This window comes from Strix uralensis, chromosome 11 (genome assembly GCF_047716275.1).
Source record: "Strix uralensis isolate ZFMK-TIS-50842 chromosome 11, bStrUra1, whole genome shotgun sequence".
NCBI lineage: Eukaryota > Metazoa > Chordata > Aves > Strigiformes > Strigidae > Strix > Strix uralensis.
Genome location: NC_133982.1, coordinates 8,004,815 through 8,031,805, shown reverse-complemented (window position 1 = coordinate 8,031,805; position 26,991 = coordinate 8,004,815). Strand labels below are relative to the sequence as shown.

General features: G+C 40.6%; 2 protein-coding genes across 8 annotated transcripts in view; one reads left to right on the top strand and one right to left on the bottom strand.

The window, feature by feature from the left end:
- Nucleotides 1–26,973, bottom strand: part of OTUD7A (OTU deubiquitinase 7A) — a 214,756-nt gene extending 187,783 nt beyond the window's left edge. For 3 of the 7 annotated variants that reach the window (XM_074880386.1, XM_074880392.1, XM_074880384.1), the window contains exons 1-3: nt 23,269–26,973; nt 21,727–21,996; nt 17,020–17,074 (exon numbers count right to left, since the gene is read on the bottom strand). The gene's annotated coding sequence lies outside the window, so the exon portion shown is untranslated. Of the gene's footprint in view, nt 1–17,019; nt 17,075–18,318; nt 18,418–21,726; nt 21,997–22,572; nt 22,677–22,712 lie in introns of those variants that run through there. The other 4 variants (XM_074880382.1, XM_074880388.1, XM_074880383.1 and 1 more) reach the window with 4 other exon arrangements.
- GCNT3 (glucosaminyl (N-acetyl) transferase 3, mucin type) lies at nt 18,028–19,996 on the top strand. Its single transcript, XM_074880395.1, has one exon. It carries the CDS (start codon nt 18,028–18,030, stop codon nt 19,321–19,323), a length of 1,296 nt encoding a protein of 431 aa, XP_074736496.1. The 3' UTR covers nt 19,324–19,996.
- Nucleotides 26,974–26,991: the final 18 nt, after the last annotated feature.

Below are 26,991 nucleotides of genomic sequence, written 5' to 3'. Positions count from 1 at the left end.
TGCAGACAGGACCACTACACAGAGTAAGGGACCAGCTGAAGAGAAACAAGGAACAAGGGACTCAAGACCACTCAATCCCAGCCACAGCTAACCCCTACATCTGCTGTGGGAAAGTCATCTTTGTTGCCCCATGAGCATGGCTGTTGGCAGTTCTCTTTTGAGGCCAGGCTGGTAGTTTCAAGATCAGCCTCCAATTGACAGAATTTTAGCTTAATCGCCCCACCAGAGGCAGGATGACACGGCCATTCTGGACAGCAGCAGGGATCCAGGTGTGACCCAGTCTTGCAATTTAAGAGAAGATGTAGGTCAGCCCACAAGGAATTACACTCAGCACATTGGAGCAGAAGTCAGACTGGGTCACTTGTGCTTTTGCTGGACCCACCCCATGCTCATGGCATTCTTTAGGAAAAAAGAGACATTAAGTTATTCTTGCATTACTAAGCAGGCACTTGCCCAAGAACATTGTATTCACGTATTTTAAAAACACAGAGGATAGCAGGAAAAATAATTGTCACCTTCATTTTATGTAAATCACTCCTAAAAAATCTGCTGGCTGATAAGCAGGTGTCACAAAAGCAAACAAGGAAACTCCAGATGAGAAATGCAATTTCCCTGTGAGTCTGTGCTTTGCATAAGACTGAAAAGAATGAACAGGGGTCATAGTAGAGACTACAAGGGGTTCTGAAGGAGACAGAGAATTTGGACGCCTGTATTGTATATCTAATGTTCTGATTAAGTTCATAGATCCTAGTCAGGGAAGACACTACGGCACATTTTTCAGCAGATCTCTTACATTTGCAGACCTGATCCCTCTGGGTGCTCAAGAATATTCATGAGCCAAAATGCCAATCTAAATGAGGAAGATTATCTGTACAATTAAGGCTTAGGTACTCACACAGCACCTCATACTGTAAAAGAGATTACACAGTGAAAATATTTTAACTTCAGAAAAGCCCTGTGAGATATGGAAGATCAGTTCCACAAAAAGTAGAAAAATGAAGTATCAAAAAATTAAATTACATTGCTTTTCACCATGGCAAAGTCTGCCACTAAACATGACATGTAATCTTACTCTCCAAAGTCCCAGAATAGCACTCTGACTGTCCTTGCCTTCTCTGAGGCAGAAATAGTCTCTTCTTTTTGCTTACCTTATCTCTATTGTTAGAGAGAGTAATAGCACTGGAAGAATACCGAAATATATATACAGATTATACCCAAGCTGCACCTTTTCTCAAAATATTAGCTTCCATTAGTATTCTGTGAAGTCTTTAGGATACCTCATTGAAAGATGGTATGACCAAAATTTATGTCAGTCATTAATTAGAATAGAGCAAGATCGGACAACATAGCTATAAAAAGAAATTGGAAAAGCATTTTCTCTATTAACTGAAAAATATATCAGACTGTTAGCAGTTCAGACTTTAGTCCAGTACATGTGCACACTTCTGTTTTACTGGTCATTAAATGTGGACTTGTAACTGCTATCTAAATAGACATCAGAAGAGACAACTAAAAGGCTTCCCTTATCTCTCATACACACTTTTTTTCTTTTTAATCAAAAAGTTTTCTATTTTCTAATAAAAAGCACCACAAAGTATAAGAAAAGATGGAAAGAACTGAAGGAAAGTGTAATCTGTCTGAAAAATAACTTAATTTTACTTATTAGAATAACTTTAAAAGAGAAATTTTCTAAGTATGTATAAGCATGAACTGATGAGCTCATATGAAAGAAAGCATTTCTAGTGTAGTCCTTTCTGGAGTTCAGTTAAATACTTGTGAGAGAAAGCATGTGGAATGCAGAGAAAAAACAATCTGTCATCCTTGTCCCTCCCTGCCAAAAAAAGGCTTATGTGACTTTGATTTCTAGGTCACTGAAATAACCTGATACAGATAAGTGAATATATGAAAAGTCTGCAGCTGCTGACTGGCTTCTTCAACAAGTTGAAATCTTGCCTCCCCCTTTTCTGGTATGACTGCCGTCATCACAGTCATCCTTTCCACTGCTAACATAGACAAGAGAACACGGAACAAGCAGATCTGCCCTTCCTTTAACAAACAGGTCAGTGGGCTTATTTCATCCAGGTAACTGCTATGCTAAAAACCATGGCATTCTTTAGGAAAAACGATACATTAAGTTATTCTTGCATTACTAAGCAGGCACTTGCCCAAGAACATTGTATTCACATATTTTAAAAACACAAAACATGTTCTGTAGTAATTTATGATTCTGCAAGGTGACAAAAGCTAATTAACTTTGTCTACTCATTTCATAGAATTTAAAATCTGCAAAAGAAAATACACCTGGTTTTGCTTGAACCACACGCATACAGCCAACAATAGTTTTTAACTTAAAAAGATAGATTACTTTGCGATTCGATTCAAAACCAGCGCTGCACAAAGCAAATCCACCCAGAGCCTGTAACGTTTGAGAAGAGTTTTGACACAAAGTTGTTCTTTCTTTCTAACCAGCAGTACTGGCCTTGGTGATTATTGTAGTCAGTGATTATTTATTTCTTCCCCTTGAAGAAAATAACTTCCTTTTCCTTTTGTTTCAAGTAGAACTAACTTATAACTCAGAAATTACCCCACACTAAAAGGAAGCTAGAATCCTGTGTCTCAGTAGGATAGAGATTTGGACAGATAGGAGTGCATGTATACAGAAAACAAAATCATACCTAGCTGAGGGACAATATTCAGATACACTGAGAAGACAAAAATTAACAGGCAATGTGCTATACATAACTTCAGTGTTAGCAGCAGTGTCTAGTTCAAATATTCACTGAGAGACAGAACAGGATTTGTTGACTATGGATGAAAGTTCTCTTTCAAAACACTTTTGTACTGATGCTACTCAACAGCATATTGGAAACTTCCCTCACAGGCTACAAAAGAACATAGGAAATAACTAGATTACATTTAGATTAACTAATAAGACACACACAGCTTTTTCACCATAAAAGAGGTAATACCATTGACTATCACATCTGACACTGCTCAGAAGAGGCATATTATCTTTATGTTAAATATGTTTATATGTACACAATATAAAAATTATTTAATTGAAGTGCAGAATTAGCAACTGGCAGAATGTCTCGCACTCATTATTTGAATCATCTGCTGGAAACAATAGAAGAATTTCAACTACAGTTGAACTCTTCACCTACAATTGAAGAACAGGGCTAGTCAAGGGAACGCAGCCAGTTCCTTGAGCTGTAAATTAACTTCAGTTTAGTTAGAAATGTGAGTTGACAGTGGAACAGTATTAGAGGCAGATTCTGCAATATATACTGGATTTGTCACATCCCCTAACTCAGCTGGCAGACAGAAGCTCTTGATGATACAGCCAGCAAGTTGGAAATGCTACATCTACTTCAAATGGGTCTTTGTCTAATTTAGCCCCACTATTTAGCCCATTCACATGGTGTTGAAGGTTGCAGAGATATGCACCAACTCTGGAACACTGCCGATTTCTCACAGATCCTGAAGTTGAAAGGAAAGCAAACAATGCCAAGATAACAAGCAATTTCTGTGTATTTGAGTCAACAAGTACGACATGCTTCAAGTGTACTTGCTTGGGGGATTTGAAAACAAAAACCTTTTTTTTTTAAAAAAAGATTTTTATCCTCCCCTCAGCTTTATTCACCTTGCACTAAAAATGCTAAAGAAACAGCTGTAAAGCAGGACACATGCACTTTGTGCGCTTTGTAGGTATTATTTATATCTACATTTCTAACTTGGCACTCCACCTAACTCTTTTGACTACACCTGCAGTTCTAATCACATGCAAAAAATTAGTAGCAAACAGAAAACTGATGGCATACAAATAAACCCAAATTAATCACTAATGGAAGCTCCAAACAGAACTGGAAGCCAAAGAGCTGGGCAAGCAATTTACACCGATCCCCTTAGGAAGGAAGGAAAGAAAAATGGACTTCTGCTGTCAGCCTTGAACAGAAAATCTCTTGCTCAGTCTTACTCAGAAAACTCTATAGATTCCCGACTGTTTAATATTTGTCGTGAGTTTAGTACCTTGTTTTGAAAAATAACCTATTTTTCTAACCCAGCATGCAGCTCATGGCACCTGTTATGAAGGTAATAGGTAACTAGTATCTGCTCATGTCTCCACATGCAGCACTGTTGCCTTCCTCTCATGTCTCTTCTCTAATTAACACCTCTCCATATCTTAATTTCTGAATGTACATAACAAGAATTCTAAAGCTTACAATTCTGACTATACCAGAAATAGTGTACAGGCCCAGAGAATTTGAGTAGAATCACTGAGTTTATGCACAAAGTCCAACAAGACTACCCACCCAAAACCAGTGTTTAGATTCTCACTGACGGAGAACATACATAGCTGTGTGTTGTCCGGCCCTACTCTACCTCAACTGCACACCCATCGAAATAAAGGCTTAATCAAATATTAAGCACACAGATTTCTCTCCCCACTAGGAAATACAGGGCAACTTGATAATTGTGAATTACCAGTAGCTAGGGGGTTCTCTTGTCTCTATGTCTATGGAAACACCTCCACCCCCTCAAAAAAACCCCAAATAACAAAAACAAACAAACGAACAAAACCACAAAAAAAAAACCACCAGAAAAAAACCCAGCCAACTCAAACGAACCAACTAAACAAAACTAAACCAACTAAACAAAAAAATCAGGTAGGAAAATATGCTGTAGTCCCTGAAAATGTGCTGTATTCTTGATATGCTATATTTACCCGTTCCTTCAAAAGACAGGAATCACTAATATCTAATGAATATCTCATGCCTAAGGCTGTTACTGACAGACTGGAAGTTAAAGAAGAAAGTATGCAGGCCTGTTGATCTTTTCTCTTGCAGAGACACTCACTCCGTTGTTTAAAAAAATTTTAACTTTTAAAAATAAAAAAAATAAATCACCAAATCATTCTCCATAAATTAACCAGAAGCCTGATTAAGATCAGAGAGATTTTTGGAAAGATGTAGTTGGACATTTTTACCATTTGGTTTCTGACAAGATACCTTCCAGTCCTGTGCCAGTGTAGAAATCTGAGGCAACTCAACTATTCAAAGATACTGGTCACAATCCAGACTCATTTAACACTTCTGGTTCTTTTCTTGCATTCATTCAGCTATTTAATTTCTCTAAGACAATGACACCTAGAACATGATTTAAAAGGCAGGGTAAAAATAAACAGTCACAACAGATGACAAACATCAAGAACATTATGCATTTTGGTGTCTGCACTGATTAAAAATTGAATTGATGCAACACACTCAAATACATTTCTCACTGAAATACTACCTATCTGAGAAGCAGCCAAACACGTAACTTCTTTCTCCCACTACTTTGCATAGTCACAATGGTTTTTATCCTTTGCTTCTTCAGCTGCACCCCTGTTGTACCTAAAATATATATGAAGGCATATATGTACAAGCTAGTTCAGGCCTTTTCTGTGATTCATTCCTTCATTCATGACTGAAGCTTTTTCAATGTTTGTCACTTGCCATTTCATAGAGGAGTGGCTTTGCTTAATTAGGCAAGTTAATGCTACTGCTAAAGCAAAAAGTTTAGAGAATAGCAGACTAGTCTAGCTTGCACAAGAAAACTTTGTTACCAAACCCAGTGGTAAAACACTAGTGCTGAAGTTTAACTCAGAAGGGAGGGCACACATAACACGTCAGAAAAAACCACCTGTCTGACAGTGAGTTCCTTATTCCTTTTAAACTCTGTTTTCAGAGAGATTACACCACCGGACTGCACCGCAATCACAAAGACTGTGCATGTGTTTCAAAAAAAAAACAAAACAAAACAAAAAAAACCCAAAAAACAGGACTTGCTTCCTCTCTCCGACGTACATGTAGTTGTATACTGTAGGCAAACACTTATGAAGTCTGTATTATCCAGAGCAACTGTGAGAAGGGAAGCTGGATAAGACTACAGAACTGGAAGAGTACTGCAAACTCATTGTGAGTCGAGTATTATTCCCTTCTCAACAGCTCAATTGTTTGTTGCATATTGCCATACTCTTTTGTGTTTTTCTGCAGTCACTAATGCAAGTTTTTTTGATTACTGCTAGCCTAGAGATTGAGCATTGTCTCCTCTATGAAAGGACATGGGGTTCTCAGGTGTCATTAGCAGGTGACATTCAAAACTAAGAAAAAAAAACACCACATCCCGTAACACACTCAGCTGTGAAACTCAAAACCTTTTCCAAACCTTCTGTGTGGTTTTGCTGCATTTTTATCTCAGACATTGGCAAGCATTTGCTTTAACACTAAATTTGGTCACTTCTGGTACTCCAAAAAACAAGAGAGTCAGCTCTCACTAACTGATAAAAACTGTGTTATTTTAGTTCATGTTAGAGTTAACCATATTTTTAACATACTTCAGGCAGAAGGTGATGAAATAATGGCAAAACTACCCACATACAAAGACCATCGTTCATATCCTCCTGTGTGTGAAATAGTTCTTCCTCTTCTTTGGCGAGGAGAGTTTAGTCTGTGACGTGTATTTTTTATTCAAATTAACGTAACCACAACACCACGTTTAGTGATCCAATTTTCTGCTATGTGCTAAATATTCACGCTAGTAAGTACAAATATGCCTGTCAAGTCTCAGGAGTAAAACCATCAGAGTATCACTAGTCAGAATTATGGTTTCAATTACAGAAACACCCTTACAAGAAACAATATAAAGGTGTATTTAAAAACAAACAAACAAACAACAAACCATCAAACTATTGACTACAGATACCCTCCATTTCCTCTTGACTAGTAGCTTTAGCAATAATGGCTAACATTGTGTGTCAGCAGCAGAGGGACACTGCTATCGGTATTTTAGCAATTCTGTCCTGCAGTGGCATGGCAGAGGGCATCATGCCATAGCATCAGTCAGTATTTATACATCAGTGCTAGGATCCCACCATTTTAAATGTAGAATACTGTAGTGCTCTTTGCTATATTATTTTCAAGTAGCTTCTAGAAGATCATGAACCATAACCTTCCTGCAATAAGGAACATTAGTACTCTTAAAGAACACATTGTTTCATTATGTAATCTATTGTTTGCTAAAACATACCCTTACAAAGTCCGGTAGGGGGTTTTTTTGTTGGTTTTTGTAAGCCTAAATGGGGAAGGGGAAGAAGGAACAGTTCAAACTTACCACCTTGATTGCACCCAGCCTTTATTGCCCAAGAGTTGCTCTATGATTAGTCAAACACACATTTTCCAAACATTCTCATCTTTTATGTGCTTCAATACAGCAAAATCTTTCTAGACTAAACTTTTTTATACATATACCTCAGGAATCTTGATGGAAGAAGGGGAGGGGGTATGATTTTAGTGACAATTCCAGCAGCTGTTCCCTGAAACAACATGCAGAATTTCATCTCAGTTGTGACTAAGAAAATGGCCTTACAAGATAACTCAGTTAACTCATGTGAATCAATTTTTAACTGAAAATATATTTTATAGTACCATCTCACTCTTCTGCAAGCTGCCTAGTAACTAGAAATGCAAATACGTATTGGAATATATATTTTTATTCCATAACCTTAAAGACTTTGGCGCTGCGACTTTCAGTTGCCGTGACACAGTTCAGAGAAAGTGATGAATTGCTACTCATGACAACAGCACAACTGTTTTAAATAGGTGGGTGAAATGACCTGGAAACACTGTTCATTGCCGGCATTAGACAATACTAAAGTAATCTAAAAACCAGCAGACATGGCTAGTCACTGACACTCTCTCTCATTCAGGTGTACGGATTATTCCAACAAGAGGAGTTAAGACACTGCACATTTTTTAGCTACCTAATGACTGAGCAAGCTAGAACTAAGAGGTTCAGGTACAAACTACTGAAATTATCCCTGTTTGAAGTAAAACACAGGCCACCTTCTCTGTCCTTCCTCTTCCCTCTCCACCTGTCTTCAATGAAAAAGAGTTCTTAAGTTCATGTACCTTAGTTCAGATTTATTGTCACTGCTTCATATATTGGACTCTAACACCATCACTGCTGAACACAGAAGCAGCAAAAAAGACTTCATTCAAGTTTAGAATTGAAAATAACATGAAGACAAGGGCACACCAGTGTCATACCTTTTAAAGAATGAACTACTACTCTGCTCGCCACCCTTCAATTTGCAATTAAGGTGTTTCCCATAGGCCTACAGTTTGGTACTCCTGCAGGGCTAACGACCTAAAACAACTGCCAAAATCATAAAGAATGGCATTTTCTTACAAGCAGGAAATAAATGTTAGAATGTTAGAAGTTGTTGTTGTTTTTTTTTAATAAGCTTACTAAATAAAAATACATATTCTTTGATTTATGAGTCAGGAAATACTGATATCTAGCACTACCATAAACTACTTCATTCACATAAAGATATGCTCAGTCATGCTCGCCTGCAAGCGCTGAAAAACACAACCTTCAGTCAGTAGCCATCAGCATGTCAGTCTTTCAACAGTAAGTGCTCTTCAAAAAACAGTTTCACATTTGACTCTTTCTGTAGGGGCAGGACACACTAACACATAATAGATGCCAGAAGATGAAATTCCTGTCTCAGTAGCACTACTTGTACAGAACCGTTCCACAATCCAGGTCCATCTATTCAGGCACTTCTCATTATTTTCAAGTGGGATACTCAAATACCTTAGTGGTTCTAGACCTCAGTTGCTTACCTACTGTACAGAAAATTTTTCTTACGCTATTGCTATCTTTTTCCTTGGAGTTAGTCCACAGCAGCATGGAACAATGTCCATGGACAGAGAAATAAAATAACAGAATGGTTTAGGTTGGAAGGGACCTTAAAGACCATCTAGTTCCAGCCCCCCTGCCATGGGCAGGGACACTTTCCACTAGCCCAGGTTGCTCAAAGCCCCGTCCAACCTGGCCTTGAACACTACCAGGGAGGGGGCAGCCACAGCTTCTCTGGGCAACCTGTGCCAGGGCCTCACCACCCTCACAGGGAAGAACTTCTTAGATCTAATCTAAATCTCCCCTCTTTCAGTTTAAAACCATTACCCCTTGTCCTATCCCTACACCCCCCGATCAAGAGTCCCTCCCCAGCTTTCCTGTAGCCCCCTTTAAGTACTGGAAGGCCACTCTAAGGTCTCCCTGGAGCCTTCCCTTCTCCAGCTGAACACCCCCAACTCTCTCAGCCTGTTCTCACAGGGGAGGTGCTCCAGCCCCCTGATCATTCATGGCCTCCTATGGACTCACTCCAACAGGTCTGTGTCCTTCTTACGTGGGGGGCCCCAGAGCAGGTCACAGCACTGCAGGTGAGGTTTCATGAGAGCAGAGTAGAGGGGGAGAATCACCTCCCTGTACCTGCTGCCCACACTTCTCAGTCCACTCATGGCCCAGCCTGTATTTGTGCTTGGGATTGCCCTGACCCATGGGCAGGACCTTGCACTTGGCCTCGTTGAACTTCAGGAGGTTTGGACAGGTCCATCTCTCAAGCCTGTCAAGGTCCCTCTGGATGGCAGAGACATGACTACAGAGACATGCTATGAACATGGAAGGAATGAAATAATAAGCAGTAAAAATGTTAAGGATTTTCTCTAACATGAAATAAGCACAGCTAATATTTCTTCTAGTTTTGCATGAGAGGAAGCAAAAATGTCAAGTGTATAGGAGATTTTTACAGGGAGAAAAATAGGAAGCAAATAGATCACCTGAAATAAGGAGAAAGTAGTACAATACTCCCCCCCTCAACTGCTTCCCCGCCCCAAAGTAACTCCATATTTGACCGTTGATGTGTAGCAGCAGCATATACGGCAGAGAAGGCAGGGGCTCTCAAGCAGCTATGAAATACTCGAGTTTCTTTGCGGAATAGCAGCCAAAACCAGGACAACAACACTGCAGGAACCTCAGATGGAACTGAATAGCCCACAACAAAAGTTCTAGAGTAATGATCACCTTTCCGCTGATGATTTGTCTTGTGGCTTTGCTTATATTGCATCTCATGAGTGTGGCTCTGCATGAATCCTATAGGCATTGAAGTCAAATTTAATGGACTCACTTAGCCCAGGACACACCCATTCAGCAACTGGATAAACTCCCTGCCCAAAGTATTCTTATCCAGTTGTTGGACATTCAAAAGCAATCAGATAAACTGTAGCTCTAAACATATTCAGATGCATTTCTGGGCAGCCATAGAGACACAAAAGAAGCATATTATGTTACACAGAAGCTTTGGACACAATCCAAATGTAAGCTTTCACTCTGTGCATAGATATCATGATAGCAGACTCTTTATTTATGACAAAATAAACTGCACAGAACACTTCTGTCTATTTCAGGAAGTCCTTTATCTGTTAAGAAGTAATCTCTTCAGCAGATAAGTTATTATGGGTTCTCCATTGTAAGAAATGTACAAAATCAATTTCATTCTTTTTGGTTCTTTATTTCTACGGCCCTGAACTCCTCTACCGCCTATCTAAAAGAGTTTTGTTTGCTGTATTGTTTCTATTTCCCATGCTGTATGAAGCAATCCTTTTCTAGAAACAATGAGGCATGAGCTAATGTATTTATTATCTCTAGTATCACTGTTCTCTTTGTGTTACATCCTTCAAGAAAAATCAGGTTATTTTCTTCCCCCAGGATGCAGTCCAGTTTGCAGTGTTGGGCATCACAGTCAGAAACAGTGCCAGTTTTAAGAGTGGTTTAAAGGAAATTTTTGTAAACACCTTTAGCAGCATCGTCTCACTTATTTGCTTGTCTCTTCAGCAATCTGCATAAGGTGAGTAACGCCTTATCCCCCTATTTTGCTGTATTACAGAAAATGTGATTTAGGAAGCTCATTATACTTTATCAGCAGAATTCAGCTTTTGTGTAAAACACCAGTTAATAAATAACATCCTGATGTCTATATGTCAATTATGACTATCTGCTTAAGCTTTCTTCAAAGCCATACTCCTGTTACTCCATACAGTTTAGCTATTTTGCCTTGGATAAAAGCAGAAATCCTTCTCCCCACCAGTAAGATTTCCACAGAGGTCCAGAAGCAGAAGAGCAATGAGCCTGCAACTGTAAGGTGACTAGCATCAAGCAGTGCTCAGATACAAAACAGGAACTGGTACGCATGCTACAAAAATGACTGTGTTTTGGTTTTTTTACTTACTGTGTGCTGCCTTTTCATGTTCTTTCTGAATCATGTCCACACAGCGGCATACCCAGAGGTATTGCATATAGTGATTTCAAACCATTTGTCACAAACCAGCAATGAACAGAACTCTAAAAAGAAAACTGACATCCAACAGTTTCCTCAAAGATTGACTTAATTTCTAATTAGTCATCAAAGTGACCAAAGATAATGCTAGTGTGGATGCAGTATTAGTAGCTTATAAAAATACAAGTTGACCTGTTATAGAATACAGGACTGAGCCACGTAATTCAGTTGCAATTAAATGGAAAGAAAACCAAAGCTAAAGTCTGTAATTAGACAGTTTTCAACTTCAAAAAGCAAAATGTGCATAAGACCATGTTCATCATGTTAAAGTTTTACAGATAAAGTGTACACATATAATACATACATATTTGCATAAGTTTTATTATATTCATTTTGAAACCTCAAGACTTCCTTGTTCACACACACGCACACCCACCCACCCCCCCAGGAAAGCAAGATGTGCCAGACTCCATACAAAAAGAGCACTGACCTTTTGGTCTCTGAAGTTATATAATGGGAAGGTTATCATAATGGTTTTAAATGTTTTAAAACTACAAATCTTAAAATTATAAGCCAAAGATGACTATTATTTTCTAGATAAGTATCATAATACTAGCACAGGCAGTAAAAAAAATGAAGGTCTGAACAGCCAAGATGATAGAAATCTAATTTCTTGTCAGCATAGTTCAAAGGAAGTATTGATTTAAAAAAGAACAGTTTTTTGGAAAATACCCATTCCTACTTGACACAAATAAGAAAATTCCCTATGTGAACACACATCAAAAAATTGGAGTGCAGCTCTTCACAACAGAATACAAGATTTAACACACGGTGTGTACTTAATAGCAAATTATGTATAAAGTACCTTTAGGAACAATTTTGCTTAAGTAGCAGCCAGTGAGAGTATCACTAATTTTGTTTAATTATACTTTACTACATAACCAAAAATGATAGGAAGACCAGAGCCAGCCCTAAGTACTTTTAGATATGGGCCTGTAAAATAATTTTACAGGTCTCATGCCGGTAGGTATTTCTCACATAACTAATCCATATGACTTTGGAGAGAACCAGCTAGCTGGTTCTCCATGGTTTTAGGTTACCTGTTATCTGTAAATCTGAATAATCATCTATGTTAACTATACCATAAATCATCTTATAGCTGTGTGGACACCAAGAAGCCTACAGCCATCAGCCTCTCTATGCAAATATGTAACCAACTGAGGGTGGTAGAGGAAGTAAGGGAAAGACAAAAGCAAGAAAAAAGTTTATATATAACCTTTTTATTATTTAAGTCACATCCTTATCACTCACCTCTGAACACTCTCTCCTTGCCATTAGTATAAGAGGATCAATTTACAAACCGAGGTCCATCTATCTACCGGGTTAACATGGCAATGGATTTTGTAAGGAGGGAGAGGGGGCCTCTGTTATAAGAGACCAAAAGCTGCCCCACGCCAGACATAAAAAGCTGAACCAATCAGTAATGACTCTATGAAAACATGTTTCACAACAGGTTTTAAAAAAAAAAAAAAAAAAAAAAAAAGCTGCTCAGCAGAAAGTGTGAGAAACAGTCCTGCAGACACAGGGGCCAGTGAAGACAGGAGTTAGGGAGGAAGGGGTGGGGTGGGGTGTGTGTGCTGTGAAGGAAGCTGCAGCCAGTGGAGAGAAGCCCACACCAGAGCAGGTTTTCTGACAAACTGCTGCCTGTGGAGGACCTACACTGGAGCAGGTTTATCCTGAACAGCTGTAGCCTGCGGAGAGGACCTATACTGGAACAGTTTGCAAAGGGAAGTGTATTGCTTTCCAATTACAATTATGCCTCACATACATACTTCCTTCTATTTAAGGTTTCTCTATCTAGATGACACGTACAAAACAAATAACTATCAGACACAAAGGTTAGATGAGAATTATTGTGCTGTGAACATAAAATTCCTTCTGTTGACATAAACATCCTGGAGAACACAGAAGTTAGCCGTGAGCTAGTAATGCCTATAAAGCAGTTAGCCATCGTAGGAGAAACCACATTACAATGCACACTACGCCTCTGAATCAATCAGCAGGAAATAAGGCTCTCTTCTGAAAACTGAGAGGATATAAAATACAAAAGAAGCAGAATGATAAAGATAACAATGCCCTGACAGTTTAAAAGTGGTATTATAGCTTGGAGGTGGAGTTCTTCAAAATCCCTACAGGCTGGTCTCTAACAGAGGGCACAGATTCTAACTTAAAAACCAAACAAGCCAACAAACAAACAAAAAAACCTATCAAACCATTTGTGACCAAGAAGCTAAAACCAAAATTCTCAGCCCACCCAAGCAATAGAGTATAACACACAAGATTTTTTTGTAGCATGTACAAGCCTGGTCTCAGATGTCTATTTGATTAGGATAACAAAATTTACTACTTTCATGTATTTCTCAAAGGTTACACTAAAGAAGCTAACAGTATAGTTTATATATATAAAAAAACCCCTTCCTTACACATTTTAGTAACCACCACTTCAGGCTGATTCCTTCAAGTGAATTCTGTTTGTCCTTCTTTATTAATGCTGCTTTCTCAGGGAAAAACCCTATTCCTTCTACAAGCTAACTGTGTACATGTGAACCCCCCAAGACTATGAGCCTTGACATCACAATCTAAATTTCTACCAGTGGTACCATGAGCAAACAATCACATAGTATGGTTTTTTCCCCTTGGAGAAGCAAGCAGAATACGTGTTTCTTTTCCACTCTCCAGCTTCAGATAAATATCTGAAACACAACCTAAAAATTGTGCAGTTAGGAAAGTAGGCAACAGGTCACCTTGTGATGATTCTTTTTATCCCTTAACAGGAAAGCTAAAAAAGCAGGAACTTCTGGTTTGATATGGCTTCTTAAAATGGAAGCAGGTACAAAAAGTCACTAGGTAAATGTGCCATGTAGACTTCTCACAATTGTTTTAACTGAGTGTCTTCACACTGATGAAGAACTCTTTATTCTTTGATATTGACGGGGAAATTCTGGAAATTAATAGAAACATCAGTCTGTCTTATGACAGCAGTGATCTTTAAGCCACAACCATTACTGCCAGACACCTGAACTCCTCTCTATGCCATTCCTTCACCATTTCAAATATAAACAACTTCAGAGGGTTGCGGCCTGTTGTATGTTTCTGCAAAAAGCACACCACAAGTATCTTACATTATCTAACATCTCACAGATAACATTCTCAAAGATTATTATCTAATTATGATTAAATCATCCTTCTCTTACATTGTAATCTACTGTCATATCTCCAGGCTACTGATCTCTTTACATAAGTGATCAAGTGGCTGCTGGTTACCCTGTAGACAGTGCTGATAAAGTGACTCACTTTTAAACAGAGCCATTTTTGTATTCATCAAGTCATGTATCATCATTAAACAAAGTCAAAGCCAATGACTTGGGTCCACGGTTTAAAGCAAAATATTCTGGAAGTTACAGTTACACATAAGAATATCAATATTAACAGTTTTTAATCCCTATTAAGTATGAAAACAAGTTCTTGAGTCTTGGACTTTACCAGCAAAATATTTTGTGTAGGCTAACATTTCTCTCATGGAAAAAAAAGCAGCTTTGCAGAGAGCACGCTGTTAATTATATTTTATTTAATTCCATTCTCATGTGTCTTTAAGGATTAAGAATATGCAACAGAAAAAAAACAACTTTATGTTGAGATGTTAGCATCTCTATTCTGTTATATAACTGAAATATTAACTATTTCTCTAAACAGTCACTAAGGACACATTAATTTTCATTAGGTTTTTTAGATGTATATGTCTTGTCTGCAATACATACTGTACATATTGGACAAGTTAGATACCAAGCTTCACAGAAATTGTAAAGTTTGGAATCATAACCACAGCTCATCTGCTGTGGTTATGCAGCAGATGTGCTTAGCAGAGAATAAAGCAAATGTTCACCTGTGTTGATCATGTGGATTACCACCCGCTTTTAAGGGAATGCCTAAAGAATAATACCAAAGCACAAGAAAAACTAGTGTGCCAAGTAACAAAAAAGTCACTCAGAGAGGGTTGGTCAGTACATATAGTGTGATCAACTGATAACTATTATGGAGGTTTTTCAGATTTTCAGCTAAGTATTTAGCTGGACATTTACATTTTATACTTTCCAAAAGGAGACAGTTTTAAAAATTCACCCTGAAAGGAGGCAAGGAAGCCAGTCAGTAGAGACATAAGCAGTTCAGACTACTTGGGTTTGCTGCACTTTCATTAACTTGAAATAAGAGCCTATATGTGAAAAGCTACATACCACACAGTAGATGGCCACGCTGCTAACCACCGAAACCCTCAAAACTTTCAAGTTTCTTGCACTGAATAAGTTCAAGATGTTAATGATAAGTGACAGACTTCTTCCAAAGAAGTTTCATATTGATGAACCTGCGACTGAATTTACAGACAAATTAATCCAAAATAATTTCTTTCCTTACTCAATATTGGACTTTCCTTGAAAAAATGTTTACTGTCAGATAAAGTTATCAACAACAATAACTCTTCTGGAAATAATTTTCCATGTGGCTGATATTAGTCAATGTGTATGACAGCATTTTCAAGCAGTGTATTACTCCTACAACCCATTCTCTATCTGTCCATGCATGTGACTTCAGCCATTGGCCAGCAAAAAATGAAATACAGCAGCAATTTACTGTCATTTCACACACTGTTTTGGGGTGTGGGTTATTTTTTTTTTTTAGCTTTTGGCACTGTTCAGAAACGGAGAAACTGTTGGCTTTAAGAGTATAGCTGAGAACACTGAAAACACATTTTTCAAGTCTCAGGTTAGACTTAGCAACTGTTGACTCATAAAGAATTACGGATGGTAAAAATGTGACTTAAGAGTTACAGTTTCTTTTCAACTTCCCGAAAAACACCATTGGAAAAAACATCAGTGCATTTCTGAATCACATCACCATAATTTTTGAAAAATTACTCAAAAATGCATATTAGTGGAAAGAACTATAGCCCATTCAAGAGCTCTCATGTGAGGTTGTCATGTTTTCAGCAATTCCTGTGGGATTACGAATTTGAGGATTTCTTCCACCACACCGTCACAAGGCACAACACATACAAAGCAGCTAGAACCTTAAAGCAGAAATGGTTGTTTACAATGCTCTACAATATGTAAAATATGCTCATCTTCCTAGACCATAAGCAGTGGCTGCATGAAAAATGGTATCTACATACTAAAAGCAGAGCAGAGGATCAATATAAAGACGCTGCTTTAGAAAAAGAAAATCCCAAAACTACAAGAACTTGCCATCCCTCCGTAGAATAGTGCAAGGATACAGTCTAGCAGAGGTGACCTGGAGGGAAGAGCTGCTTGGAAGTGCAGAAGATGCACCAAGAGGATTGTTTTTGTCCTGTTTCTTAGAAAGTACTTTTCCTCAGATGCTTTGAAACTGTTGAGGGGAACAAGCTCTCTAGTGCAAGCTGAACATAGCTTAGAAATAAATTTCAGGAGCAAAGACTATATCAAAGTATCCCATATAAATGGGATGAATGTCTTCCTTGCACTGAGAAAGCAGCTGGCACATCTAGCATCTTGCTCACATTCCCCAAGCCTTTTTTTTTCCCCACGTTTCTCCCAAGCATTTCACTTTGGCACTTAGCACAGGCAAACTGACAGCTGTACATATGGGAAATACTGTACGTATCACATCATTGCCCTTCATAATGGCCATTAGAATTTCTGGACCACAAATATCTAAGAATTATTTGCTGAATTGGGAAAAGCTAGTAATTCAACAAATAACCTCAGTGTTGAAATTGGGGACGTAACTGCTGCTGTTTTCCAGAACCCGTGCAGAAGTACACTTACATCAGCTGTCCTCAGTCCAGCTACAGGTCTGTGAGTTTGATACTCCTTGATACATCTGGAGAAAGAAAAAAAAAAAAAAAAAAATCAAAAGACTTTTGTATCTTACAAAATCCCATCTCGGAACTTTTAACTCATTGAAACTGGCCCTTTTTTTACAAACATGGTACCAAACACTATATTGGGTTCAAATCACAGCGTGGTTCAGGATAACTGCAAAACCTAGAGAACATTGTTTTGTTCATCACAGCACAAGGGTGTATTTTAGTCACTTGCAATCATCCCTCTTTTTCTACTAAGTGATACGTTGTCAGGCTGTGCATGTAGGTGCATGCAGGAGGTCCTGACACTCTCTACCTTCCTTTAAGCTCCTTCCTTTAAGTGGACTGTCTGTGGCAAATTATTTACAAACCATGGCCTCTGTCTTCACCCTCTGCTTCCACTGTAGAAGCAGAGATCCCACTTTGCCCAGCTACCCAACATCTTTTGCAGTAATTGTTCACTAAAAATGCACCACGCCCACAGAACGCTTGCTGCAGCTGGGCTTCCAGACCACAGCACTATCGCTGCCGCTCCCTTGACCTGTAAATCGGGATGATCTGAACCCTGGAAAAGCAGGTCTGATCCCGAAGTCATCTAGTAAAGTCTTTTTTAAAAGCCTGTTACTTGGGGCTGCATTCTAGAGGAACTTTCCTTGTGTTACACAGTGATAGGGGTGAGATAAAGTATCTTCTTTTAAACAGAAGCACAAGATACACAACCACCTCCAGGGTTGACAAACCCAAAGGCGGTCACGCCACGGGGAGGGAGGAGACTTCCTCCCACTCACCTGCGGCTCCGCTGAGATCGCCCTGCCACTATTTCACCACGACCCAGGGAGCAGGCGCGGGGCTGCCAGGCAGCTCTCGGCGCGGAGCCGGCCCCGGCGCGGAGCCCCCCCACCCCCCCCCGCCCTCCAGGGGGCGGCAGCCCGGACCCTCGGGCTCGGCGGCCCGCACGTGGCGCGGGGCGATGCGGCTGTGCGAGAGGAAGCCCCTGGCGGCGCGGCGGCGCTGCGCGGCGCTGCTGGGCTCCCTGCTGCTGGCCGCCGCCCTGGCGCTGCGCAGCGCCACCCGCACCCGCCTCTGCCCCGCCGGCCTCCCGCGCTGCCGCGAGCGCCGCTACCAGGCGCTGGAGCTCTCCCCCGGCAGGAGAATCAACTGCTCGGGGGTCGTCCGCGGGGACGAGAAGGCCATCCAGGAGGCGCAGCTCAGCAACCTGGAGGTGGCGAACCGAAGGGCTTCCCTGACGCCTGGCCAGTACCTGAACATGACGAAGGACTGCGGCTTCTTCAAGGAGAGCCGGCGGTTCATCGAGTTCCCGCTGAGCGAGGAGGAGGCCGAGTTCCCCATCGCCTACTCCATGGTCATCCACGACAAAATCGAGATGTTCGAGCGGCTCCTGCGGTCCCTCTACGCCCCCCAGAACGTCTACTGCGTCCACGTCGACAGCAAGTCCCCAGCCGCCTTCCAAGAGGCCGTGCGGGCCATCGCGGCCTGCTTCCCCAATGTCTTTGTGGCTAGCCACCTGGAAAAGGTGGTCTATGCCTCCTGGTCCCGGCTACAGGCCGACCTCAACTGCATGCAGGACCTGCTGCAGAGCCCCGTGCCGTGGCGCTACGTCCTCAACACCTGTGGCACCGATTTCCCCCTCAAGACCAACGCCGAGATCGTCCATGCCCTGAAGATGCTGCAGGGGCGGAACAGCATGGAGTCGGAGAAACCCTCGGCCCTCAAGCAGATGCGCTGGCAGTACCACCACAAAGTGGGGCAGCTCATCTCCCGGACAGCCACAGAGAAACTGCCGCCCCCCCACAGCTACCCCATGTTCACAGGCAACGCGTACATCGTGGTCACGCGGGCCTTCGTGCGGCACGTCTTCGAGAACCCCACAGCGCAGCGGTTCCTCGAGTGGGCCAAGGACACCTACAGCCCTGAGGAGCACGTATGGGCCACGCTCAACCGCATGCCCGGCGTGCCAGGCGCCATGCCCCAGAACGACAAGTTCCAGCTGTCGGACATGAACGCGCTGCCCCGCCTGGTCAAGTGGCAGTACCTGGAGGGCGACACCAGCAAGGGCGCGCCCTACCCGCCCTGCGCCGGCCAGCACCGCCATGCCGTCTGCATCTACGGGACCGGCGACGTGCCCTGGATGCTCCAGCAGCACCACCTCTTGGCCAACAAGTTCGACCCGCTGGTGGACGACGCCGCCATCCAGTGCCTGGAGGAGCATCTGCGCCACAGGGCCCTCTACGGCCGGGGGCTCTGAGGGCAGCCCGCCCAGAGCTCCTGCCGCGGGAGGTGCCGCAGCCCCGCGCCCTGAGGCCAGGCGGCGCCCGCGCGTGACCGGCGCGAGGGACCTTCGCGCGGGGCGGGCGCGCGCCTCGGCGGGCCCCTGAGGAGCGGCCGCGCGCCGGAGGCAGCGAGAGAGAGGGAGGCAGGTACCGGTCGGAGCGGCCGCCGGGGCGGGGGCGGCCCGGGAGGGGCCTGGCAGAGGCCACGGCCGGTGCTGAGGGGCGGGAGGGCTCGGCGCCCCCCGACCCGCCGGCCTCGCCTCAGAGACACCGCGCGGGCACGGTCTCCCACCCGGCCCCCGGGCACCTCTGTGACAGGCCGCCGTACGGAAACGGCGGTAGTGTACTTCTCCGTTCTCCCTCTACGGACTGCTCGCAAAAGTGACCCAGGGTTTCTTGGGGTAGACGGGCAGGGCCAGGTTACATACCACGGTGACTCCACGTCCTGCTACAAGCAGAGCTAAAACTGTAATTAATTTGCTTTTCCACAAAGCACCTGGCAGGGCATCTGCTCCTGGCACCTGCTGCACTGCTCAGCTTTAACATCTGGCTGCTGCTTCTGCATCACTTTAAAGTTTACTTTCTGTCACTAGCCATCAGCCATTAAAAAGACAACCAAACCCTTTAATAAAATCGAATATACTAAAATAGATGGCTCTTTGGTATTCTGTATCCTGTAGTCCCCCGAGGAGAAGGGGTTGTGCTCCTGGGCAGAGCCATTAAACCAATTAACCCCTCTGCACCCCACTTCTCCATCTGTAACACAGGGAGAGGGATGCTTATGTAGTTAATGGTGTGAAAACCTACAATCTTCTAACATCTTCCTCTCTTTTCCTCCCCCCAGAAAAAAAGATTTTTGTGGGGAGTGCTTTTGGTAATATAATTGCCATATTCCCATAATTGCCATACGCCTTTGAGATGAACAAAACGATCACCCAACACATTGTTTTCTTAAGTTTGGGGGGTGGAAGGAACCCCAGCCTGATATAGTGAAAGCCTGTTGAAAGTGGGACCTCTGCTGTTTTGCACATGTACCTGTAAAGAAATATATATACTTACAGGTTACTTACAGGTTTGTTAACAGCAATCCACTCTGTAAATATGTTTAACTTCATCAGCTGTTTCTTCTTACAGAAGTATGAAGTATTGCTTGTACACACTACTTAAATAAGTGTTTCATCTATTATTGACAGACACTGCCCTGACAAAAAATGTTACACATGGAAACACAGAGACAAGTGTTTAGATTGGGTGGGAGGAGGATATGCACCACTTCAAATCCATTCTGTGGTAAGTCTTTTAGCAAAGGCAAAATAATTTTTCTTTTAATGTTACTTGCTGCAATTTACACACTTCCTGGTTAGACCTGGAGATGGAGAATCTAAGCAGCTATCCACATTTGAAAGAGCTTGCCCATGGAATATGAAAGCCTCAAGTGAAACCAGCATACCAAAAAAACAGCTTAGCAACACAGTAAGGGACAGCAGTTACCTAACAATATAGGCTACGCAGCCTTCTCCATTTGAAGAGATCACTGATTTGTATGAAAATGAATGTTCTGGCATTATTATCTGGAGATGTAAACAACTTGTAAACTTCCACATCCAATTTTCTCGATTCAAAGAAAATTTTCAGTTTCTGTTGGTGTTACTACTCACAATTTATCTCAGATGATTTGGTTCAAAAAACAAAGGCATATCTTGTGCAAATTTGTCTTCAACTCACCGTCTGCTTTTAGTAGTGACTTAATCTCTTCTGAAAGAATAAGACCACTCCCAAATTCGGAAGGTGAACTAAGACAAGAAGATTCTTACAAAGGAATGTTCTCAGCATTTCCTCTTCCAAAGATATCAGAAATGTCAGATTTATGACTGCAGTCAGATGTCAAAGCAGTGATACAGGAAAAAAAATATAGAAATGTCTCCTTACCATTACAAACAATAAAAAATATCACTCTAATACAGACCTTTGTATTCCATAGATCTCAAAAGTATCTTAGAAATAAGATAGCTAGCATCTTAGAAAACTAGCAACAGGCCACAAAGAAAGCATGTAACTTACCAAAATTAGTTGAAGAACTGAAAAAAGAATAAGCTTCAAAGCTCTAGCTCTAGCCAAGCTCCGGCCCAAAGCAGCACTGGCATATCAGAATATAGGATCGCCTCCAAAAAATAGGTTAAACCCCATATGAACTTCATCAGTAAAATTTTGGGCTATCCAAATTGGAAATATATCAGAAATATTAGTGTTAACTTTGTCTAGTGAGAGGATGAAAATCTACTTCTGACATTTCTGTCTACAATCATTAGCTAACAACCTGAACTTTAAATAAACCACCAGTTGTTTAAGAAGGAAATATGTTGCAAATTGCCATTTACCTTTCAAGATATGCACAGGAGAAAGGTGAAACTGTAATTCTGAAATCTAATAACAGATTATATTTCTTTAAACCCACCTGGCTTTATATTTTATTTCCAAGTGGTTTTCACTTTATTTTTACAAGAACAACCTAATGTGAGCTGAAACTGGCATAATACGTATTTACACAGCAGGTCCATGAACAGCTCTTCTTAACTGTAGTTAGGAGGGTCTATTTCCTTCTTGCTTTGCATTTCTTTCATACTTTATATGATCATCTCTGAAACGTCCTATAATAAAGAGATGGGTCAATTGAAATAAATTCAGAGGAAACCAGGTAATAAATTCTGAACAAAACTAGAAGCAAACATGACCTATAGGAACAAAATGTAAGTATTTGAAGTCATGAGGAAAATTATTCAGGAACTGGGTTAGAGTGTCCTTTTTCTTCTGACTGCCAGAGCAGTAGCCATGAAACATTAACTAGACTCTCAGTGAACTATTTTCCACTTCCTTGGAGGGTGCACGCTCTTTTGGCACAAGGTGAAAACCAAAACATTAATACATCTGTGACTTACTGCCTAGGAAGCTTAATAACTAATTTCTACCCTAAATTTATCTTTGAGCAAAGCTCTTTTCCTACCAAAAAATCACCTTTAAGCTACAGTGAAGTCCACATCTCCCAGTAGTCTTATTAAAGTTAAAATGCTTTTTACAATGCTCCAACTTTTACCCCCCCCGCCAGAAACTTTTAGAGCACAGGAAAACAAAACTAAGTCACTAGTACCTTAACTAACTCTTAAGTTGCTGAGATCTGTAAAAGCAAATATCTGTGCTCTGAGTAACTCTCATCTACCCCATTGTACCTAGTCATTGTGTAGAAGTACGTAACAATCCTGATTAAACTTCTCTTCTGGGAATTCATCATAACCTCTTCCTGCTCTGCACTTTCCTTTAAATGTTATCAGAGACACACAAATTAAAGTCAGGTATTGACATCTCTTACCAAGCAAACAGCTTACTTCAGATAACATGCTGTTTTGCACACTTACAGAATTCACAAAATCCTTTTTCTCAGAAGCCATGTTTAAACACAGGCAGTCACCCACAGCCACTTCTGTATTAGTGTTTGTTCTTTCCTTTTCTTTTAGTTAATTTACTTTCTAAATAGAAACATTTATTCCAGCTCAAGGTCAAAGCACAGGTATCTTTTACTTTCTCTCTGCTACTGACAGGTGGAAGTAACTATGACCTTCCGGGAGAAAATCAACAAAAAAACAAATTAATCAGTCTATAACAAGGAAGAACCAAATAGGCAACAGCAAGTATGCTGCTGATGCTATAGCAGGTGAGATGGTTTGTCTTCCATTGGGTATTAAAATACCTTAGTATAACAAAAGTGCAGTTAAGTTTTAGGTATAAGTTCAACAAATCTTCCAAGACCACAAAGCACATTAATCATACGAACATGGAGGGATTAGCTGAAATTCATCACAAAAAATAGCAAGTGGCAAGAAAGTTATGGAGAGTAAAGGAATAAAAAGCAGGTCAGATTCCCTTACCTTCTGTTTGCTCCCCTCTCCTTTGGTGAACTGAAACAGCCTCCACAGAAGTAGCAGATCTGAGGCCTGGACAAACACCATCCCAGAAATGTGGCTAGAGCCAAAAATAGTATATGCTGCCAAGCTAGTGTCAGAGCTTGTGTTGACAGCTGTGAGGTTTGCAGGAATTCCTCCAGAAGCACAGGCAGGCTTCTCATCTGCAGTGAGCAGGCAGCAGTCTTCATCCCATCGGCAGATATTCCCTGAGGCATCACTGGAGCAATTCCAGGCATCAAAAAGGTTATTCCCAAGAATTATTTACACCTCAGCATGCCTCAGGAGCTGTTTTCTGAAGAGATAACAGAGTCAAAAGGGTAAATACCTTATGCTGAATGGGGAATTTAAGAAAAAAGGATAGTTTAGAAACAATAACAACAAAGGGTAAGCTAGAGGTAAGGTAGGAACAGAGTATTTCCAAACAAAATACAGAAAAAAAGCCAGATAAGGTTGGTACACCAGACCTGGGTGAGGTTTACTTTAAAAGTTTTAGAAACCAAAAAGCAACCTATGTTGTTTCTTCATGTACACAAACCCAACAGTAACTTCTGCAGTTTTCAACAGTATTGAACATTCATTGACCAAGTAAAACACCAAAGAAGCAGTCAGTACCTGGAGTTTCTGAACCATAACATAACAGTGGAAGGCACACAGCTGCCAAATGCTTCTCTCTTGCATGTGCAGAGATTGCCCTTTTGTTCTCAAGGTCAACAGACAAGAGCAAAGAACAGCATTGATCACAAAAGTTCAAGTGTTCTTTGTGTACCCAGCTAAACTCAGTAGTCTGTATGCATCCAGATTTGAATTCCATGTTGTAGAAACATCCCATGGATGCAAAAATATCAGATATGTGCAGTGCCTAACACTGCACTGTCATGAAGAAGACACAAGATGCATATGCAAGCTAATTTTAGGAACAATAAGTAGTAAACTCATAAATTTATTCTGTAAGTGAAATACAGAGTACACAGAGAACAAGGATTCTGCCATGAGAGTGGAAAACAAGTTGTTTGCAGAACAAGAGCTTGATGCATTTGCCATAACCAGAGCTAGAGTCTTACCAGAAATTTTTTAACAGTGATATTAAAACATTAACCTAGATGTAAAATAAAGTTTCTAATACCACCAATAATTAGCCAGGCAGCAGCAGTACAAAAGATTCAGGGTACATGTTTGCCTGCCTTTCCTTTGATTTTTATTTTTGTTTGGTAACTTCTCTCCTGTTGTTTTGTATGAAAGGCCTTCTCAGACTTTCAGCTTGAGAGAGGAAAGGAGTGTCTAGATTATAGAACTCTGTTACTACTGCCTGCTTGTTTCTACTCATTTGTTTGCTGTTTCACCTAAAACATTCCCTTACTCCCCATTTGTGCATGCTTTCTAGCCTTTCACACAGACTAAATTACACAGATTCCCTCGGCATGCAGTCCCTTCATTATCATTGTGCCCAGGAACAGATTGGTGTCTGTCCCCAACCATTTTTGCTCCAAAAAGTTTTAATGTCTGTGGTGCATTTAAGACTACATTATTATTAGGAAAACGAAAAAATCTTAGAACAGTCCGGAAGCATCCATAACATTTAATACATTTTTTGTCTTCTGCTGGATATTAAAATACCTTAGTATAACAAAAGTGCAGTTACCAGTTTTCAGGTGTAAGTTCAACAAATCTTTCACAACAAATGTCACTTTTTGCCCCTCAACTCAGGCTAAACAAGCAGCTTATCAAGAACATCAGTGTCACTTAAGTGTCTGCACATTTTTTCAGTACAGTAGAACTCAGTACCAGAGCATTTAAATTATTTTCAGAATGCCCATCTCCTTTTCAAATGGCTCTTTACAAGGCAATATTCAAATCTCAGTTTTCACGCCAATTAGCAACCACCAGATAAGTAGGGTATACAATTCAAAGTATTACTGTTATGCATCAGCACAGGGAGTATGCCATCACCTTCTCCTTCCGTAGGAGCAAGTCTTAAGCTTCAGTGGGATGATTACTTCTTCAGTAAAGCCGCACCAAATGACGAACACAGTTTCTGGCTCCTGCTCACAGTAATCAGTGAAATTCAAATCAGTAAGTAGCAGACATCTTTGTCAACAAAATTATTTCTCCTTTTATTTATAATTTTGCTTAGTATATATATTCATTATTTTATTTTCAGTTAAATGTTTCTTTCAATTATCAACAAAGGCAGCAGTAAGCCTGGCAGTGCTGAAGTAGGAGTATACAACTGTTGAAACACAAGTCTGATAAGAGTATCAATGAAACATAAACATAAATCCATTTCACACAATAACCTCACATCATCAGTACAATTGTGCTTCTCTATTAAACTTGTTTTTAATGGAAAACTGCTATAGTAAATATGGTAATGTACACTTAATTGGAACAAACTCAGATATATAATTATTTGCATGAGGAGGAAGTCCAAAGGCTACAGAGAACTGGAGACTAAGTTTCTGTCAAGAGACAGGAAGAAACTGCAGAGTTGGAGGTAGGAACAGCAAACTTTTAATACCTGTAAGGGCTGAAATTCAGTTTACCACGATTGTTAAGAGAATAAAAAAATGTTCAAACCTAGAAGATTGAGTCTGATGTAGAAAGAGAAAGCCACAGTATATATGCATATATATGCATCCTTTAAGATAATGATCTCAACAGGTACTTACTGTGCTGTTCAAATTAAGAGCAATAGTCTGTTCTTCTGTTTTTAAAAATGGTTACTTACCAATCTGCAGTTTGCAGCAAAGGACATTTAGTATGGATACAAGATAAAAAATTAATGGTAAACTTGTAACAGCAAGCAAGTTTGTGAACTCCTTTCTCACTTGAAGTGAGGAAAGCAGAAGTCAACCACACCTCAAATACGTATCCTTTGATGTCCAAAGGTAGGATTTAGAGAACCGTAACATACCAGTCTGGAAAGGTATTGTCAGAAATACTAAACCTTTATTACTTCAATTAATAGACTGGGCCACTGACAAGTAGAGAAAGGTTTCAACATGTAAATTATGCTCCAGTTTTGGCACAAACCAAGTATTTAGACTGATCTGAAAACAGTTACCCCTTGACTTTTCTTCTGTACAGTTTCGAGTTTCTAGTGGTCTGTAGTAGCCTACTGTAAAAAATAAATCAACAGTGCTGAGGCAGCTAGCACTCCTACGACCACACTGGAACAGTCACTGCTGTTAAGCCAGACAAATGAGCTGTCAGCATATCATACTCAAACTGAAGAAACTGTTTTAAGGGTTTCTTGATTGGGAGTTATTTAGTGGAATGTGTAAGTCTAAAAAGAACAAAGTTATCCATCTGATATCTCAAAATTTATCTGATATCTCGAAATTCTCTCTTTCACCAGAATCCTGTTGGCCAGGTATCCAATTAAATGGATTTCCAGTAAATACAAAAAACAACTAGAAAAACATTAAACCAAGCAGCACTAACATTGTTTTGAGAATATAGTTCAATCTTATGAGACTCAGTTTCACTATTTCAATTTGATTAGCTGTGTAGTAGCTTTACTACTTGGGTTAAAGTATTATTAGCAGAGGGTACCAAATGGACAAATTTATAGATAAAAAGATGCAGTAACAGACAAGCAAATACACTGGCCAGCATGAGCTGCTAAGCTTTTGTTGATGTCACCCTCCATTATTCTGAAACACCCATTTCTTGCAATACTAATCAGTG